This window comes from Mauremys mutica, chromosome 9 (assembly GCF_020497125.1).
Source record: "Mauremys mutica isolate MM-2020 ecotype Southern chromosome 9, ASM2049712v1, whole genome shotgun sequence".
Lineage (NCBI taxonomy): Eukaryota > Metazoa > Chordata > Testudines > Geoemydidae > Mauremys > Mauremys mutica.
Window position 1 is genome coordinate 78,730,060 of NC_059080.1, and position 21,277 is coordinate 78,751,336.

At 43.5% G+C, this 21,277-nt stretch overlaps 1 protein-coding gene across 3 annotated transcripts in view; it reads left to right on the forward strand.

Annotated features, from left to right (window-relative positions):
• AADAC (arylacetamide deacetylase) overlaps positions 1–21,277 on the forward strand; it is a 106,370-nt gene that overhangs the window by 74,506 nt on the left and 10,587 nt on the right. The window contains exon 1 of one of the 3 annotated variants that reach the window (XM_045030783.1): positions 4,610–4,694. The exons of the other annotated variants lie outside the window; for them this stretch is intronic. Coding sequence (XP_044886718.1) covers positions 4,671–4,694 — 24 coding nt within the window. The 5' untranslated portion in view covers positions 4,610–4,670. Of the gene's footprint in view, positions 1–4,609; positions 4,695–21,277 lie in introns of those variants that run through there. 3 annotated transcript variants of the gene reach the window in all.

The window sequence follows — 21,277 nt, forward strand, 5'->3', positions numbered from 1 at the left end:
ACTCTTGTTTGCCTTTCTGACTTTGCAAGCCTGAAAACCTTCATTAGAGAGCCCCCCACCCACCCCTCTGCCGGGGAGTAAAATCACCAGTGTGAGCGGATTTCAAGTTATCCCCCATGCTAGAGGGACTGACTAGGATGGCTGCATTACTACAACTTTTAAAGTAGTTGCTATGGTATAATTTCATTATGGGTTTTGTTTGGGGTGACAAGATAGCAAGTGTGTAAAATTGGGACACTTTTCCCCCACAGGGGATGGGATGAGCTATAGTTGCCTATATAAGACAAAACCCCAAATATTGGGATGTCTGAACACCCTGGGTTTGTTTGTCATGTGCCAGGTGAGTTTGGAGGTCTGATTGGTGAGTGCTAAGAAAGAGAGAGGAAAACTAACATTCAGTCCCCAGACATACTATTAAAGGTATTCTTTGTGTCCAAGGAGATAAAAAACGGAGAGGCTACTTAACAGGGCCCATTGTGAAAAGCTATGACTAAGGGTCTAATTGTGTCCTTTAAAACACAGAATGGACATACTGTACTGTCTATTACATGAAGTAAGATGCATAGGCTGTGTGGGGAGGGCTAGCTCAGTGGTTTGAACATTAGCCTGCTAAACCCAGGGTTGTGAGTTCAAGCCTTGAGGAGGCCATTTAGGGAACTGGGGTAAAAATCTGTCTGGAGATTGGTCCTCCTTTGAGTAGGGGGTTGGACTAGATGACCTCCTGAGGTCCCTTCCAACCCTATGATTCTGTGTCTGAGGGAGTTGGTCCTTACCCAAATGGGTAAGATTAGTAATATCACAGGGGAAACAGTTGTGTCCAGGGTGTGTGTGTGTATGCAGTGGTGAGCTTGAGCGGGTTTGCACAAACCGGTTGTTAAATTTAGCAGCCCTTTTAGAACCGGTTGTCCTGGAACAACCGGTTCTATAAGGGCTTTATTTAACAAAAGCTCCAGCCCAAGCTCACTTCCCACTCCTCTCCTGCCCCGCCCCCCTCCTCCTCCCCCTCCCCCGCTTCCCACGAATCAGATGTTCGCGGGAAGCCTGAAACAAGCAGCAGGCAGGTAAGCTGGGGCGCGGGGGGAGGGGAGGTGCAGCTGGCTCAGCGGCTCCCTCCAGCACAGCTCCTGGTCCTGGAGCACGGCTCCCTCCAGCCTGGCACCCCCTGGCCGAGTGCCCCCAGCCCCAGCCCGGTCCTGGCCCCCACCGAGCGCCCCCAGCTTTGGCTCCACAGCTCCAGCCCGGCCCCCGTGGTTGCGGCTCCAGCCCAGCCCCCACGGCGCTGGCACCAGTGCTGGCTCTGGCCCGGCCGGTCCCGGGCGCCGGTGCTGGGCCCGGCCCCCATGGCGCCAGTGCTGGTCCCAGCCCCCGCGGTTGCGGCTCCGGCCCCGTGGCGCCAGTGCTGGTCCCGGCCCCCGCGGTTGCAGCTCCGGCCCCGTGGCGCCAGTGCTGGTCCCGGCCCCCGTGGTTGCGGCTCCGGCCCAGCTCGGGCCCCGCAGCGCCAGTGCCAGTGCTGGTCCTGGCACCACAGCTCCGGCCCAGCCCGGTTCAGGCCCCACGGTGCTGGTGCTGGTCCCGGCGGAGCGGCTCCAGGCAGCGCTGTAAGAGAGCAGGGAGGGGGTGTTGGAAGAGGGCAGGGGAGTTTGGGGGGTCATGGGGGGGGATGGATAGGGGTGGGGCGGTCAGAGGGCAGGGAACAGGGGGATTGAATGGGGGCAAGGGTCCTGGGGAGGCAGTCAAGAAGGAGCAGGGGTTGGATGGGGTGGCAGGGGGCAGTCAGGGACAGGGAGAAGGGGTGGTTGGATGGGGCAGGGGTCTCGGGGGGCAATCAGGAATGAAAGGAGGGGTTGGATGGGGCTGCAGGGGGTAGTCAGGGGTCAGGGAAGGGGGGTGGATGGGGCAGGGGTCCCAGGGGGGCATCAAAGAATGCGGGGGGTTGGATTGGGTAGGAGGCTTGGGGGGGGCGGCCACAACCCCCTTGTGGGGTGACGAGGAGGGAACCTGTTGTTAATATTTTGGCAGCTCATCACTGTGTGTATGTGTGACAAAGTTTGTGGGGAGAAACACATTACAGTATGAGTGTTTGGCTACACTTGAGAGTTGCAGCGCTGGGAGTTACAGCGCTGGTCGTACAGCTGTGTAGGGAAAGCGCTGGTGTGTGGCCACACTCACAGCTACCAGCGCTGCAGTGTGGCCACATTTGCAGCGCTGTTGGGAGTGATGCATTATGGGCAGCTATCCCAGCGTTCAAGTGGCGGCAATGTGCTTTTCAAAAGAGCGGGGTGGGGTGGAGTGGAGTGGAGTGTGACAGGGACTGGGGGAGAGAGAGAGAGAGTGGATTTTTGGAGCCGACACTGTGTATCAGCTCCCTGCCTTGCAAAATCAGAAAATTTTCCCAACCCCTTACTCTTAACTGCAAACAGCCTGCAGACCAGATAAGCAGCTGCTCCAACGGACTCCCTTTCTCCCTCCCGCCCCCGCTGTTTCTATCCTCAAGCAAACACTTATCCCCCTGCCTGCCTCATTCACAGCAAGGTAGTGGGTTATCTCATTTGATTGTTCACAGTCAGTTACAGATTGATCACAGCAAACAAGAGCTGTGTTTGTTTTTTAGATAAGCAGCTCCAGGAGCCCTGAGTTCACATCAAAACAAAGAGAAGCAGCATAACAAAACAAAGAGAGTAATTTAGTTAAAAGCATTCTGGGAATCTCCTAATACCCTGGAGGCCAATAACAGCGCTGGTGTGTGGCCACACTTTACGAGCAGCGCTGCATCACCAGCGCTGCACTCGTTATACCCCAAGCAGACACAGGTGTACAGCCAGCGCTGCAGCCAGGGAGTTGCAGCGCTGGATGTGCCCTGCAGGTGTGGACAGTTACTAATTGCAGCGCTGGAAAGCCTCCACCAGCGCTGCAACTCTCAAGTGTAGCCATACCCTGAGTTTGTTTCCAGGGGGGAGACACTGACATGCTTGATTGTCTGAGTTCAAGATGCCCAATAGCAGAATGTCAGGTAGTGAAAGTCAGGGCAGATGGGCATTAACTGAGCTTTATGGTGAAGTTCAAATAGTGTTTGCAAGTATGTTTGGCTCTTTGCTTTTATAAGTAATGTATTCACTCAATATTTAAAAAGAAATTCTTTCCAGTAGAATGTTCTATGGGTGTGTCCTAAAACTCTGAACAGAGCTCTTTGTAAAGATGATGATTACACAATGTGACATGGATGATTTCAACAACTCTGCATGGGCCCTGAATGTGAATGAATAATGCATAATAAAATGAAGAAAGCAGCATGGTCTAGAGTTCTGAGAGTCTGGAGAGCCCGAGTTTTAATCCTGGCTCTGCTGCTGACTCACTAGGTAGCCTAGGGCAAATCATGGGTTAATCTCTCTATGCTTCAGTTCCCCCATCTGTACAATAGGCATCCTATCTGCCTTTCAGGAGCACTGTGGATTAAACAGTTAGTTTGAACAGTACTTAAAATGTAGAGATGTTTATAATATTGTAACAGAAAAACATACCATGGCTTTTTCAAATGGAAACATTTTCTCTCATAAACTAATTGATTTCTATACCATCTCTGACACAATACATAGCCTAATTATTCTTTGTCTAGTCATTTCTGTCAGATGTGCTAGGAAAAATAGGGTGAGAAACGGGAACTGTTTTAAAAGTTTATAACACATGAGACCTCAGCGGGGACAAAGGAAATGTATATAATTCAAGATGTTAGTGCATAGTTACACATATGTTGCAGCTGAAGCAAGTCATGGTCCGCTTGCAAATTCATTGGATTGCATGGGCAAAATTCCTTGAGTTACATCATTCACCCCTAACCTATCCCAAACTTCTATAGCATGTGGTGATGGGCCATAAGTAATGTGTCTAGTACAGATGTGTATGTGGCTTGGGGGGGAATTGAAGGAGTTGTTGGTAAAGGTTTAATGTTAAACTAGAAGAGGAGAAGCCTGCAATATATCCCAGCCTGGGAAATGATAAACGGGAGAGCTTTTTAAAATAGGCTCAAGTTATTATTATGACAGAGTTTTGTCACAGTGAAATGGTGCATACAACACAGTGTGCATTGCTATAACACAGCTATCAAACGTCACACTAGTACTTGAACCTGTCTAAGCGGGACACCAAGGACCCCCTGCAGCTGTAGTGTTGGCAGCATTGTCTGTACAAACTCTGGTAATACGTTCTCATTTTTGGGGCAAGTACGGCGTTAGACAGCATTACTGGGTCTAGTATGCAAGAAATCCATGCACATGCGTAACTCCTATTAATCTTCGTGGGAGTTGTTTGCATCCAGTGCATGATCCTGCTTCCATTGAAGTCTCCTGGACTTTAACAGGGTCAAGCCCTTAGGAATCGGAGACAATATGCATTGTTACAACTACAGCAGTGTCTTCTTTTTATTTTTAAAGTGGAATTGGTACTTCTGAAGGATGTTGCATTAACTGCACTTGAGACTGATGTCCTTTCTCCATAGAACTCGGACAGTTCTGGCACCAATAGTGCAAATTTCCTCACATCAGTTGGCCAGATTATGATCTCACAAACAGGAGTGCAAAGCTGGAGGGACTCCGTTGACTCTGATAGTTTCTCTGGATTTACACCAGTATAAATTAGATCTGAAACTGGTCCAAAATGTCTTAAACCTGTTCTGGATGGGGAACACTGGAAGCAAGATGGTAAGTTATTGTACTCAATCCTTGGCTTTATTGATCAGACTCTCAGCAAGGGTTCCACTTGTGATGGTGTTTTTTGTGATTAGACCTCCCGTCTACTATGAACTCGAGAGTAAGCACTTGCTCTGATGAACAATATTCTATGCTTGGTGTCAAAAGCAGTCTTTAGCACTGTTGTGTTTTGGTTCTCTAGAGATTACTAACAGTAGGAACGGATGCTTTGTACTAGAAGGAATGCCATATTCTAGCCATTCTGAATAAAGAGGCAATCCATAGAAAAGTCTTTTTTATGTATACCTGTTTTTCCTTTAGGGTTAATACCACAGATCCCCACCAAGCTCACTTAACGTGTGCTGCTGAACTGCCATGTGACCAGATGGCACTGATTTATGGTCACTTAATCATGGGTCTGAATGTGAAGAGGTGATCTAATTTAAAAGTCTACATGTGTTTTGAGCCTTCCAATCTCTTGTTTTGATTTAAAAACAAACAAACAAACACAAATTGCATCAAATACCAAGATAAAAGAGTGAATGAAGCTGTGAAACAGCCAACTTAAGTGTTTTCTCTCTTCCTTACAAATATCATGGGGAGTGTAGCCTATGCTTTCCAAGCCCACATTGTGCAAAGATTTCCCTGGTTTCAGATTTCAAGGGCCAGATCCTCAGAGGATGTAAATTAGCATTGCTCCACTGAAGTCTATTCCTGAGTGTGGATGCAATATATACTCAGCTTACTTTTACCTGGAAATGTTGATATGGCATGCTGTTGAGTTTTAAAACCAACACCGCTGAGTTCTGCTCTCCCCTACTTTGAGCATGAAAAGCATGCTGCAATGGATACAAGAATTCTGAACTAAAGTGGGAGGTTTACACCTCCATCTTGTGATTGGATCCAAACTAGCAGGCACATGTCTGTCCAGAGTCCCACTGATTTCAGTGGGGCTCTCTTTGGTCACAGGTTTCCAACTGTGTGGTGAGGATTACAAGATGGTGGACCTTAGTTTGCTCATTTATATGTTAATACCAAGAATAGTCTTCCATCTCCAAGCCATTTGATAGCAGAGCTGGGGTCTGATCTCTGGGAACACACTGGAAAGACTGGGTGTGGTGTATGGCTACACAGGGCTCTGTGTGTGTTTTCTCTCCGTGTAATGAAGTAATTGTGTACAAGAGTTAAGTCAATGTGTATAAGCCTTTGTTGCCTGAGTAATCTACATTTTGTCAAACATTTTTCTTGCCTTCAGGACTCTGGATTAGAATGTCCCCTATGCTGAGTTCTCTTCAGTCGTTTTGGTAAATTCACTGCTTATTCAGCTACGTGGATTTCATCTTAAAGGGACACCTTGAACTTGAAGTCTTTTTCAGTGAGAGAGAACCAGAACAATTAACAGCTCTTTTAGGCAGTGCACATGGCAATTTTAGGGGCTTTATAATCAGAGTTCCTTACTTTTAAAAATATTTTTCTCTTCCCTATTGCTGTTCCCACACCAAAAAAGGAAAATCAATTTACTATTCATGGCAGATTCTGAAAGTTACTATACACAAAGTGCTGTCAAATGCACAAAGTAAAGAAACTGCAAAAATGGAGGAAATGTTTTCTTATCTGCCAGTTATAGAAATCTCAGGTGTTACAATAGTAGTAGGGATAGAAGTGACATTTTTAACTGATATCCCTTGAAACCTGAAGAAGTGGATTGACAATTAAAATTCTGTAAAAAGGCTGAACACTTCTTGGGATTTAAAAAACATCAACAAGTAAACCTAACAGGTAATGATCAAGTGATCTCTCTTCTGCCATCCATCTCCACCCTCACAAACAGAGGCTAGGGACACCATTCCTTACCCATATTGGCTAATAGCCATTAATGGACTTAACCACCATGGATTTATCTGTTTCCTAGAGACTGGCTCCCTGGGGTCCCTCACAAAGTGGAGACAGTTACTGTGGGTTTGTCTTTAGTATAGCTTATGTACATCCTCCACGAACTGAGCATTTGAGCTTGTTCCAGAATCTGGGATGAGCCTATGTTGTGAAAACTGAAATGCTCAAAATAGCACATGCATGTGAATGGACACAGGGTGCTAAAATTAAATTAACCTAGGGGTTCTCAAACTGGTTATGAGGTTATTACTGGGGGTCGCGAGCTGTCAGCCTCCACCTCAAACCCCGCTTTGCCTCCAGCATTTATAATAGTGTTAAATATATAAAAAAGTGTTTTTAATTTATAAGGGGGAGGAGTGTCACACTCAGAGGTTTGCTATGTGAAAGGGGTCACCAGTATAAAAGTTTGAGAACCACTGAATTAACCCCTCTGGAGCCTCAGGGAATGTAGGGGAGGGGGGGTCTCCCTTGGTAGGGTTGGGAAGGATATTGCTCTTCTCATGTGATCCCTCCCCCAGTGGTTAATCTTAAAGGAAGCTACCCTCCCCTGACATGAATCTCCCTATGGCACTGAAATTAAATGTAGACTATAATTTGGCATTTGAGAAGTGAAAGGGATGGAAGCCCTAATGGAAAAGCTAACAGCTTGGCTCTTCTGCAAGCCTCAAACTGCTGAATGAGCTTTAGGGTAGGGAAGGCTGTGCCTCCCAAACAGCCTGGCTCTGCCCCCTATCTGACCCCCCCACTTCCTGCCCCCCAACCACCCCCCCTCAGAATCCCCGACCCTTCCTGCTCCTTGTCCCCTCACCATCCCCCAGAGACCCCACCCCAAACCACCACCCCGGGACCCCACCCCTGCTCCCTGTCCTCTATCTACCCCCCGCTGAGTCCTGACAGACCCCTGGAATGCCCACGATCCAACCCCCCGATTCCCTGATCACCCCTCCAACCTCTGCCCCCTCCCTGTGCCCTGACTGTCCCTGGGATTTCCTGCCCCTTAGCCAGCCAACCGCCCCGGCCCTGGCCCCTTACCCCCGGCTCCCGCCTCACCCGGAGCCTCAGCGCATCCAGCAGCCTCGCTTGACAGCTGCAGCGTGGCTCCGGCGGGGCCCCTGAGCTCCGCCCCGCTCAGAGCCGCGTGGTCAGGGGGCGGGGCTGCGAGCTCCGGGCCGAGCAGAGGGAGCTGAGCTCAGCCTGGAGCTCGCAGCCCTGCCCCCTCACCACATGCCTCTGAGCGGGGCGGAGCTCAGGGACCCCACCGGAGCCACGGTGCAGCGCTGTCCAGGGATGCTCCTGGATGCGCTGAGGCTCCAGGAGAAGGGCGGAGGCGGGGTTGGGTCCGGCTAGGGCCGGGGAGGAAGCCTCAGCCGTTCTTGTGGGGGCCCCCGTGAAGCCTGGGGCCTGGGGCAAATTGCCCCACTTGCCCCCCCCCCGCCTCTGGGACATATGAATTTTTAGCGCATCTGGCACGTAAATATCTTGCAACGCCAGCTACAACAGTGCCATGCAAATGCCTGTTCTCACTTTCAGGTGACATTGTAAGCAAGAAGCGGGCAGCAATATTTCCTGCAAATTGTAACCCAAACTTGTTTGTCTGAGCGATTGGCTGAAGTAAGACTGAGTTGTAGGTTCTCAAGTTTGACATTGTTTTATTTTTGAATGCAGTTATTTTTTTGTACATAATTCTATGTTTATAAGTTCAATTTTCATAATGAAGAGATTGCACTACAGTACTTGTTTTAGGTAAATTGGAATATACTATTGATTTTGTTTACAGAGCAAACACTTATAATAAAAAGTAAATATAAAGTGAGCACTGTACACTTTGTGTTCTGCATTGTAATTGAAATCAATATATTTGAAAATGTAGAAAACGTCCAAAAATATTTAAATAAATATTTTTATATTATTGTTTAACTGTGTGAATAATTTTAATTGCGCGATTAATCACGATTAATTTTTTTAATCACTTGACAGCCCTAATATACATTCAGCTTACATAGAAATACACAAGATAAAAAATATAAATTGTTCTGCATATACCCACAACCTCTTGCAACAGCAGTCACAGATGCATTCTCTTATTCTCAGCTACCTCCTATTGTTTGGGTAGTTTGGATATGAAGTATTTATTCTTTGTTTCTGAAACAGATTTTCAGATCTTGAGTTGTTTTGGGGAGGATGTTCTGAGCACCAGATTGGGAGCATGGGTATTACTATATTCCAGATTGACTTTCATGATCATTTCTTCCTCAGTTTAGTATGGTACTTGCCCATCTTGAGGGGGTGCTGTGGTGATTCATCTGCAAAACTCTTTGATGGAAAATGCTATAGAAGTGCTCAACATTATTGTTATTATAATAAAGTATTTGACAAGCTGAAAAAACAAACAAACCCCAAAGTGGGCACCTCTAGGTCTCTGGTTGGAAGCTGATGCTAGAGAAATTCAGACTAGTAATACAGCACAATTTTGAAGAATTCTTAACCATTGGAACAACTTACGTAGGGACCATCACAAAGTCTTTAAATCAGTATTGGCTATCTGACTAAAATGATATGCTATAGTTCAGAAGTTATGGGCCTGATGCAGAACTTAGTGGGTGAGGTTCTCTGGCCTGTGTTATGCAGGAGATCAGACTAGATGGTCATAATAGTCCCTTCTGGCATTCCAAATCTATTGATCTGTGAATGCTTATATCACTTCCCTCTCACCACCTCCACTAAATGGGCAAGTGTCAGAGGTAAGAAGGGAAGCATGTACATTTTAAGCTAAAAGTGCTGCTGAATGTTTAAAGGTGGGGGAGATATTTTTCCATTGTGACACACAAGTTCTTCCCATTAACATGACATGCATGCCAGGAGAATGTTTCTTTCACATTTGGAGCAGCAGAGAGAAGTCAGCTTTAAATTTTCAGACTGAACATTTCTCCCATGAAGTTAGCGAGGGATTGAGAATGCTTCCGAAAATTTTGCTATGATGCCACCGTTATTCAAACACTAATAAATGAACTTTGTATACATACTTCTACCATTCTACTTAATCAAATATATCTTTATGTTCCCATTCACATGCCTTTGGCAAATCACTGTGCAGGGTTTTGCTGTGGGTTTCCCACTGTTAACTGTGTTGACATTTTCCACAGAATGTGTTTTAGCATTCTTTGGACAATTTCACTATATATGCATTTAGATGCAGGGCCTGATTTGTAAAGGCCTTCAGGCACCGAAATATGCATATATGCACCCAGGGAGACTTTCAAAAGCATCTAACTCCTAGAGTTAGGTGTTCAGCTGCCTAGTTGAATTTTCAAAAGCACCTAATCACCTTTAATAAAACTAGGGGCTTGGCTACACTTACAATTTTGCAGCGCTGCAGCAGGGTGTGAAAACACACCCTCTCCAGCGCTGCAAATTGCGGCGCTGCAAAGCGCCAGTGTGGTCAAAGCCCCAGCGCTGGGAGCGCGGCTCCCAGCGCTGTCCGTTATTCCCCACAGGGAGGTGGAGTACGGACAGCGCTGGGAGAGCTCTCTCCCAGCACTGGCGCTTTGACTACACTTAGCGCTTCAAAGCGCTGCCGCGGCAGCGCTTTGAAGTGTAAGTGTAGCCAAAGCCTAGCTTGTAGTAATTTAACACCCCTTTCAGGGCTTATGTTGAGTTATACGATTATTTCTAGGAATTAAATGGAAGTTAGTAATTATGTTTGGTTGTAAATTCATTAAAGTATTAAACACATTTTCAGAAACAAGAGGTTGCTTAGGCATCTAATGCAGAACCAGTTTAAATAAACCTATTAGGTTTAAAGGTAAACTCAGTGTAAAGGATTTAGCAGACAATGCATGATGCTTTTTTAAAAATCAAAAATCTTATAGATGCTAAAGCTTATTGTGCCTTCTTGAATTTAGGGCAGACTTTCAAACTTGGGTGCATGAATTTAGGCACCTAGGTTTAGCTGTGGCAGAGCAGGTTGTCTGATAGACCAGGAATTTGTCAATTACTGTCCGTTTACATTCCAAGCTTGTTGGGACAGGGACCATTTCCTACTATGTGTTTGTACAGCACCTAGCACTATATGGCCCTAGTGCTGATGGGGCATTGGGATATGACTGGAATAAATAATATGGAGTTAAATGGATAGTCTGGGGAACAGAAACAGGAAGTACAGGGAGTGTGAGAGAAAACACACATTGGTTAAATAATTTTAATTAACCAGTTGCCTCTACAAGGTTTCTCATTGTTCTTTGGATCTTTTTAGCTTAAGTAAAGTATAGGCAGGATCATTATTATTTTTATTTGATTAGACAAAATAGCTTTTAAAGCAAATAAGAAATTACCTACAGCTAAATAAGAATGGTTAGATAATAGTTTAGTGTCAAAAACTGAACTCAACATGGGATGTTACATCTTTTCAGAGATAATAAATCAGTTTAATTCATTCAGCATCTTACCACAATCTTCTTACAAAGGAAAACTTTTGTGTTACTTCAGTACCAGTCTGGGCAGGTGATTTGTTGGTACTAACATGGAACTATGGATCCTTTCTTAATTCCAATCAAGTTTATTTGCCAATGGAATGGTGGCATAGCTCATGTCAGTTCAACCAAACAGTTCTACCATAGAATCTAGAACTTTAACCAAGCTACTTAATTATCAAAGAATGTTAATTCAGTTCAAAATTACCTTGCCAAGGGGATACTTGCAGCCAAGCTTTGTCACTTGTACATATAGAAGACTATCACACATTAAACAAAAACAAAAACAAAATATGGAGGTAATAAAGTAGAATAGCATCAAAATTATCCACAACGTATCTCATACGCTCTTATACCACTTTACCCCAAAGTTTCAAATAGTGATAAATATCTAGCTTGCAAGCCAATTTAAAGCTCCCTCCCCTCTTTGTCTAAGAAGCTGTTAGTTCTTTTGACCAAAATCAACCTCAAAGTTCCACAGAGCTCTGAAAGACTCAAGGTTTCTTGCAGTAGCTCTTGCTACTTTCTCTTCTAAATAGTACTGGATTTAATTAGTGTAATGAGTTTCCCCTGCTTCAATGCTCAGTTACTTTTGATTTAGCATGTCTTCTAGACCATAACAAGACTAGTTGTTAACAGAAGGGTCACTCTCACTGGCCAGGCAATAACATCTGTCCAAACTCCCTCATCCAGATGTTTTGGCTTCAGGGCACGATATATTGAACAACACGGTATTTTGTACATTTTTCTGCTGGATGGCATAGCCTGGGTCCTCTTTTTGGCAAAGAAACTGACCCATAGTTCTGATAAAGATTTGAAATGTCCAGCCAGAATCTGAGGTGTCCTTTCTCATCATCCAGTGAGAAAACAGGGTGTCTCTTACTCTTCTTTATGACTTCTTACAACTTTGCCTGGAAAAATCCAGTGTCTTCATGCAAAGCATCTCATGCCATAGCAGTTTTTGTAAGACATGTTGAACCATATGCTGAATACCTGCTTGCTTAGCTGCAGTCAATAATTCTCTCCTACAAGTTACTTTCCGTGGGCCCATTTGCAGTGTGACCCTTTGGCCAAATTTGCATGACTCCATACTCTTTCCATCACCACTTTTGAACTTCTAATAGAATCTTTATGTAAAGTCTCATCACACTCCTTGATGGTGTTGTCCTTGTTTAGTAGCTCATCCCAAACCAATATAAAGTCATTTGACCCATTTTTGTTTGTGTTACTGTAGTGCTAGGACTGCTAATTATAGACCAGGACGTGTTGTGCTAGGTGTTGTGCTTGGTCAGTTCCTAAAAGGAAAGAACCATGAAAGAAATCATAAAAATCAGCTGTACACAATTCTGCACCACTACAGTCCCTGAACTGCAGTGGCAAGGTGAGGGAGTCCTGCCTATGAAATGATCCTAGTCTGCATATGTGCCAAACATATGGTTGATCAGGGCTTATAAAACTTCTGGTGATTCAGCTCAAAGATTTACACCTCACATTGGCTTCTCAAACATGCCATTTGAATGTCTCAGTTTCTTTCATGCAAAATAAATACCTCATTAGATATTATCATTAAAGATTTGTTTTTATATAGGTATAGATCACATTTCTATTTAAAATTGACAGCATGGTCCAGACTGCTTGCAGTCCTTCTATGGTTGCCTAGGCCACTAACTGAAATGCAGCGTCCTCAAAACTGAAGAGGTCTATTAAGAATACTTTGATAGCTTTAATCTTTTGATACAGTTTTTTAAATCTTAATTGTCATTTTTCAGGATTATACCTTGTGATACTGTAACAAATATAATAATGTGATCTACTCTGTTACTAATTTACAGGCATAAAGTATACAAAATAGGAAAAAAGGTAACAGAAGAAGTTACATCATAATTTTGCAAGAGTTTGTGGTTGACTAGCTAATTAGCTGCTGTAGTTACTAAGGCCTTGTCTACACTGGCAAGTTTCTGCACAGTAAAGCAGCTTTCTGTGCTGTAACTCCCAAGGTGTACACACTGCTAAGCCATATAGTGCTCAGAAACTGCACAGTTGTAGCGCTCTAAAAATACCACTCCGATGAAAGACGTACAGCTTTCTGCGCTGGGGCTACAGCGCTGCGGTGCCAGTGTAGACACCATGGTGATTAGAAGTGCTGCGATTGGCCTCCGGGAGGTGTCCCACAATGCCTGTTATCGCCTCTCTGGCCATCGGTTTGAACTCTACTGCCTTGCCCTCAGGTGACCAACCATCATCCCCACCCCGACATTCCTTTGCAAATTTGAAAGTCCCCTTCCTGTTTGCTCCGTGCTCTCTCCGTGGAAAGTTGACCGTTGGAGTTGTGTTGATGGAAGTGTGCAGGGTCATTTGAAGACTAGCCTAAAATTTGAAAGTCCCCTTCCTGTTTGCTCCGTGATCCTAAACTGATGCTCTCTCTGACCAACATGTCACGAGTGGCAGTGGAGTTATTCTTTAAACTACAAAGGCAAGAGGAGTGCGATATTGATCTTGCCACACATAGTAGCTACGACACTAGATTGCTTGTGGCATTCACGGAGGCGCTGACCACAGTGGAACACTGCTTATGGGCTCAGGAAACAAGCACTGAGTGGTGGGATCACATCGCGGTGCATGTCTGGGATGACAAGCAGGGGCTGCAGAACTTTCTCATGAGGAAAACCACATTCATGGGTGGTGCAAAGACACAAGAATGAGAGCTGCCCTGCCTTTGGAGAAGCACGTGGTAACTGCACTGTGAAGCTGGCTATTCCAGACTGCTAGAAATTAAAGACAGAAAAGACCTGTTATGTGATCTTATTCAATCCATCTGCCAACACAGTCTTGCTTTCTTCAATACATTCTCCTGAGCTTTGTTAAATGATTTGGATTAAACCCATCCAATTATTGAAAACTATATCTTACTATTAAATCAAAATACATGATGGCAGATCCTTGGGTCTATTTAGTAACATTAAAATGTGAATCTAAAATAGCTCCACAAACATCAGTGAAGCTGCATGGATTTATGTTGGTGTAATTGAGATCAAACTCTGGCTTGCTGGGCTAAATTCAGCAGTGTGTTAAGTAGTGGTGCAAAAGTTGCATGTGTGGTGTAAATTGATTGTAAAATGTGTAAATGGCAAACGTGTCACTTGCAAACATCTGGCATTTTGTGCATGTGTAAAATGAGTAATTTACATATTGAGGATGTGGAAGTTGCTGTGTAGCTCCTCTTCAGTCCTTTGCATGTAAGTTACTCATTTTAGTAGTATAAATAACACTATTTTACTGCTTACCCCCAACTTCCGTATGTCACTTCTGAATGTGGCCTGTTACCTACTCGCAGGTTGCTCAGGTATCCGTAATTGGTGTCTAGTTTTACTAATACTAGGACTATGCTGATGTTGTTGATACCAAACTTCCCTTGGGGCCAAGGTCAATGAAGCACTAGCATTCCTGTGGAACAGCTCATGGGAGGCCGTTCCTTTTTCAGGAGATGCAGAGGGCCAGGAGGGTTCATGGTCTCCAAAATTGTAGCCCACCTGCCCACCTAAGATGATGATGATGATGCAAGTAACATTTGCAATAGGAAACTTTTGGAGTTTCTTCTTTTCTCCAGCCCTTTTTTGTTGGTGTTTCTCATAATATGGGAAATCTGATCCAGATTACATAGACTAAATGATAAGGTAGAGGGGTGCTACCTTATACAAAAGGAAAGTCAGTTATTAAACTATAAATCCAATAAGGGGAAGGAGAGAACAAAGTGAAAGAGAATAAGGAAAAGTACCGGCAAACTGTACTTCTGTTCACACAGCTCCATGGCTACCACCCCTGGGTCAATGAAAATGAGATGGAGGAAGGGAACCAATATATAATTCTTAGCATGAGCTCTGCTTTCCAGATCATATATTAAACTTTCACAATAAACTGCAAATTCTGCTACTGGCATGTGCCAGACCACGATTACAACAAAGTTATTGCTAGCTGTCTCAGTGGCAATTAAAACTACACTGTAATGCCCACAAATCATGAATAATACTCACTTTATGGTCCAGACTATATTTGGTCCTTCAGCTAAAAGAAAATACCAATAACTCATTGCCAAAATGTGCTACAATTTCAGGGAGCCGGCACATGATATGGAGACAGCATAATAATCACTCCACATAAGTGACATCAGAATCTGGCCCAATGTCTCTCCCTCAGCCCCCCACAGAATCACTTGTGATAAGCCTTGTATGATAACAGTTAAATAGTGTCTAATTCTAAGAGTCTGATTTTAATTTCAGATGCTGAATCCTTGATTTGCTTGCCAGCCACTGTGGCATTGCTCTGTTATTCCATTGCTCATGTATCATAATCTCATCATGTTCTTGCTAAACATTTTAAAGCAACATAAGAACTAGGTTTCAATATTTTTTAAAACCCAGAGTTCCACTGGAAGGGGGGTAGCGGGGAAAAGCAGGTGGAAGAAGAAACAAGCCAGAGAAAACACAAGGCAGATTTCTTTTTAAGCTTATATCCTCTCTGTTTACACTGATGCATTCAGAAACAGCACTGAGGAAACTTCACATCGACATTACCTGAATGTTTGATTTTGGAGAGATTAGCTGTAGAACGTATGTGGCAAACACAATGAAGAGTAAATAGGAATGCTACTGCTGTGACTGACATAAATACTTTGACAATTATTATTTGTGAAATCCCTGGCTTCTGAACTGAGATGTTAGACTGGTGGTGAGCAAAGAATGTGAAATAGCCTGTGTTTACCACTAATCACTTCAGCTGGAGAAACCTTTGTTTTTTCAAAAGACGTGTGACATAACTGAGCTACTACAGAAAATTCCGAATGTTTACATTGATATTCAGGTCATATGGCAGAGAAAGGGAAACAGCATGACCGTGGCCTTTCCCCAACTGTTACAGCAGCGCTGTTACACCCTTATCAATCCCAAGATTTCGACGAGCTGGGTAAATTTCAATCCCTCTGTCCACCTGGGATGGCAGTTCTGCTGGCACTTTTCAGCAGAATAAGGAATAACCCCGGTGTCTAGGTATTTCTATCAAAATCTACTGAACTGGCTTATAAAAATGGAAAGGAAATTATCATACCCTTCTGAGGAATGGAATAGAATACTAAGTAGTTGGTGCATTCATTATCCCAGACAGAATTGGAAAAGTAAAAAAAATAATGGGGAAAGGGCACACAGGGGCACTAATGTTATATTAGAGATGTTTCAGATCTTATTATTCCTGCCCTGTGGTTAGCAGACTACTTAAATCAGGCAAAGAGAGAATTACACTATAGGCAACATTGAATCAGCACCACGGGTAGAGTTCAGGCAGTGGTTCTCTGCAGGACTGGGGAGAAAAATTCATGTGTGTAACACATGACTGGCGAGGCAGAAGTAGGATGCTGAAACAGAGCTTGGCTGTCACGAGACAGCCTCGTGACATACATGCCCTGGCATATAATCTCTTCATTATTTGGTTTATGTACAGATGAAAATTGTTTTTAATGCTCAGTTCAGGCAAACAAAACAGGAAAGAGTAGCTGCATTATTCAAAGCTTTAAAAAAGATCAGTTGGTTGCAACAGAATTTGACCCAAACTCCTGTCCCTTTCCCTTTCGCTTTTACAGTCAGCTCCATGCACAATGTGAGTGTAACTAGAGCTGTGGAAGACTGTTGCTGCAGATGGAAAGGAGAAGTGGAAGGTAACATAGCCTTCCCTCAGGAGCAAAGAATTATAATCCACAGAGGTGCATCATTTTTGCAGGCAGCCTATATACTGATAGCAATAACAACGGTTCTTAGCACTCTGCAAAACAAAAAGAAGAAAAAAGTTGGCCCAAACCTCTGTATATGATTTCAAAGGAGACAGTGGGTGACATTCAGTAGGGGTCAATGGAGTTACGCCAGAGTTTTTACCCAATATTTACATAAGTAAACAGTTCTAGAAAAGTAAATCTATACATCAACAGTGTGGCTTCATCCAGAATATGGCATGCAGTACTGGTCACCCATCTCAAAAAGGAGATTGCAGAATAGAGGGGATTCAGAAAAGGGCAACAAAAATGATTATGGGCATGGGAAAAACTCTCCTACGAAAATGGAAATGGAAAAGATTGGGATCGTTTAACTTAGAAATGAAACGAACAAACAAGAACGGACCTAATAAAAGTCTCTAATGGTCTTGAGAAGATGCATTGGTAGCTTTTGTTCTCCCTCTCTCGCAACATTAAAATAAGGTGAAATTCAAGGAAGCTAAAGGGTTCAAAACCAATCTTTTCACACTACATGAAATTAGACTGTCGAACTTATCGCCAGCAGATGTCACTGAGGGCAAAACCTTAGGAAGATTCAAATAAAGGTAGGATGTGTATACCAATAACAAGCATATCCAGTGCTATAGTAGTAAATAGTAGCCTAAATTTTGGAAGAAGTATAAAACTTTATGCTTCAGGGTTTAAGTCCTTTTCTAACTGTAAGGGATTAAGAGGACCGCAATGTGGTCTCTCATTATCCCACCTCTACCTAATGTGAGGTTTTCTTGCAACTTCTTCTGAAGCATCTGAGTGCTGGCTATGGTCAGAGACAGGATATTGGACTAGATGGACCTTGAGTCTGATTCCTGGGTTCCTAACTCTTCTGCTATTTTGATTTTGAGTATCATATATTAAATCGTCACACAGACAACTGCCCCTAAATGGTGACAATCTCTGAAATAATCAGGGATTATTTGGAAAATGTTAATGTTTTTCCAACTACCGCTTGGAACAGCTAATGGTCACAGGCCCTGCAAAACTCTAAACTGAAAAGCTAATGAGATTGTTTGATCTCTCCATGTGCAGACCAGTGGATTCATTTATAATATGCCTTCCACTGTAATAAGGCCATTCTGCCATATTCAAATACATTGACCCTCTGACATGGAAACCAGTTTTTGCCTCCTCAGAACAACTTCAATAAGCTAAGTAAAGGTATTTCATAAAATATGAAGGATTGAACTCACAACCCTGGGTTTAGCAGGCCAATGCTCAAACCACTGAGCTACCCCACTCCACCTTACCCTACCCTTGAGGGGGTCACTTAGGGATCGGGGGCAAAAATTGGTCCTGCTAGTGAAGGCAGGGGGCTGGACTCGATGACCTTTCGAGGTCCCTTCCAGTTCTAGGAGATTGGTATATCTCCAATTATTATTATTTATTTATTTATTATCAATGTTGTTTGTTATGTATATATCATTACTCTGCTATTTTAGTGCTTGCCTAAGATCGGCTGGCTAGCATGCAACTGAAGTTATAAATGAATACAAAAGTAGATAAGCCTACATGCTGAACTGGGCTATTTAGAGTTCTAAAAGGCAGGTTTTAAAAAGTAGTTATGCTTAATATTGGTGTGGGCAGAACACGATGAGAAACTGAAATATGTTGTTGGTTACCTTACAGGAGTTACATAGGGAAACGGTGAAGAATCATATAATTCTTTGCAGTACTAACAATATATATATTCCTAAAATCAACTTCTAAAGACTTTTCAAATGTTCTAGAAACATTACTATACACATACTTTAACTCTTCAAACTAGCAGCAAGAATGCTGTGACCTAAATTTGCATTTCATAGCTGGATTCAATCACCTCTTTCAGAAGATTCGCTATAACATCTAAAGAACAGCAAGGGCATGGGTAGCACTGTGTACACTTTTCTGAGGGTTGTTCTCCCTCAAAGGTTCGGTTTCCAAAATCCTCCTGGCTTTTGAAGCCATTTAGCTGAATGTGGTAGAAATAATTTGTCAAAGATTGAGAGAGGACATACACCAGACTCATAACTAGATACCCACAGACCTTCAAAGCAATGAGAAAGGTGGTGTGTGCTGAAAAGGCTGGAGCATATAGTTCACCTACTGGGTTTAACTATCCTTGCATCAAAATGAAGCGAGTGTTTTCAGATCAAACATTTTATCGACAAATGCCAATTTGTGAAAACCAAAACTTTTTGTGGAAATGGAAAGATTTTGACCCCCCCCCCCCAAAAAGAAAAAAAAAACTTGGGAAGGTTGCTCAGATCCAGGATGTAATTTCTGATCAAAACAGGAAGGAGAGCGAGTGATCCTTAGATACCCAATAACCCAGTGGTAAGGGTGTTCACATGAAATGTGGAAGAGACAGGGTCGAGTCCCTGTTCTGCCTCATTTGGAGCAAGGACTTGAATGTACGTGTCTCACACAGACAGTTTTGTTCTGCACCAAAACAAAAACAAAAGAAACCTCCCAATTTTTCATGCAATGAAATCCTTGTTTTCCTAGCTAGGAGTAAACTTTAGTCCGTTGTATCTGCGTTTCCAAGACCGTGAGGAATAGCTCTGTATATTCTCAGTAGATGTGTTCCAACTGGAAAGCCACCCAAACTCACAGGAAGTGATTGTGCTACAGACATTTTGTGGGAACCCCCAGAGAGGGGATGAACTACAGCAGAAGCAGTGAAATTAGCCCAACTTTCCCTTGAACTGGTGGCAGAATTTTAACAAGACATTCCTACAAGACCCCAAGTGTCTCTTCTAGCATGTTGCCGCTCTTCCTACCTCCACCTGTGTAGGAGAACATCTATACAGAGAAGCTTCAGTGGTGTCTGGTAACAAGGGGAGCATAATTACATGGCTCCCAATACTTTAGTATCTGAACTCCTCACAGTCTAATGTATTTATCCTCACAATACCCTGGGGAGGTAGGGAACTTCTTTATTCCTCTTTTCACACACTGGGAACTGAGGCACAGAGATGCTAAGCATCACAAGAAGACTGGTGGAGCAAGAAGTGAAACTTGGGACTCCTGAGTCCTAGGGTAGTGCCCTAAGCACTGGAGCATCCTGCCTCCCTGCTTTTCCCAGTCACAAACAATATGCCCTCCCATTGGGCACATGTTGGTACCCACCAAACCAGAGGCATATTCACCATCATGAAGTTCTTCATTCTTAATTTCCTCCAGTTGTCGGGAACAGAGACTATTTCAAACATCTGACACTTATTGATTTGTTGTTAACCAATTAACCAAAAAGCGTAGTAGATTTTAAGACTATTGTGATCAACTAGTTTAGTACTGCAATATATCCTGGTCTTCTACTTGCTCCTGCGATGGAACCTCAGGGGCAGCCCCCTGCAGCAAGAGCAGTTAGTATTCCCATTACTCCTGAGGGCCCCCGTGGCACAGATTCCATTAATTAGCAGTTTGACTTTAAGCAAGCGGAAGATGAAGTCAATTGCTGGCCGCTGTCAGCTGTACCATTAAAACAACAACAAAATCCCAACCCTCCCCCCCCAAAAAACCAAGACCATAATAGCATACTGTATGTTGCCTGCTCTGAGATATCTGGAAGCTCTGGATATTTTTATGTCCAATGCCAGTTCTGTTTGGTTTGTATTGTTAAGTTACTCTTTTGCTGTGTCATTGTCTATAAAGTTTTTGTGTTTGTATGTAATAAAACAGACAGTGCTGGTTCTGGGCAGTTAAGTATGTCAGAGAGATTTATAGTGGGGAATTTCATTTTAAACACTCCGGGGGATTGAAACTGTCCTAACAGATAAGCTTCCAGGAGCTCGTTAAAATCTATTTACAGGATGTTTGGAGGGAGAAAGACTGTGGGCTGATATGTTTCAGGCACTGTGGAATGCTGGTAGTGAAAGGTTATCTACTGGATCTTCTGTTTTTGTTCATCTGCATCCCTAATAACAGTGGTAGAGTTTCCCCTCCCCTAATATGAATCTACAGAGCATGTAGTGTTCCCACACAGGTAAGATCCAAAGGCAGCAGATCCCTTATGACTATTGCTGCAGAATACTGTATGTATTAATAAGGAAGGGATACTTTTGATGAAGAGATTGAGTGAACTATCCTCATTGTCTCTCCAACCCAGAGGGAATTTCTTCTCCTGTCAGAGAAGATGTGGCTTCATTTGAAATTCCTATTCCTTTTTGGTGTGGAGAGGAAAGCCACCAAAAGTCTCCCTATAAATTTCCTGCTGCTACCTCAGGAAGGATCAAAGAGTTCCATTGGCCACATCTTCCCTCTTATCCTGTTGGCATATAAGGCCTATCTCACTTGTAATTTGTTTGTTTTTGTATTGATTGATTCATGTGGTGTGTTTGTTTCTGTGTATTTCTACAGAAATGAAGGTATAAAACATGTAATACATGTAGACAAAATAAAATAAATATGCAGGACCATCAGTTTTTAAGCAGAACTACAAT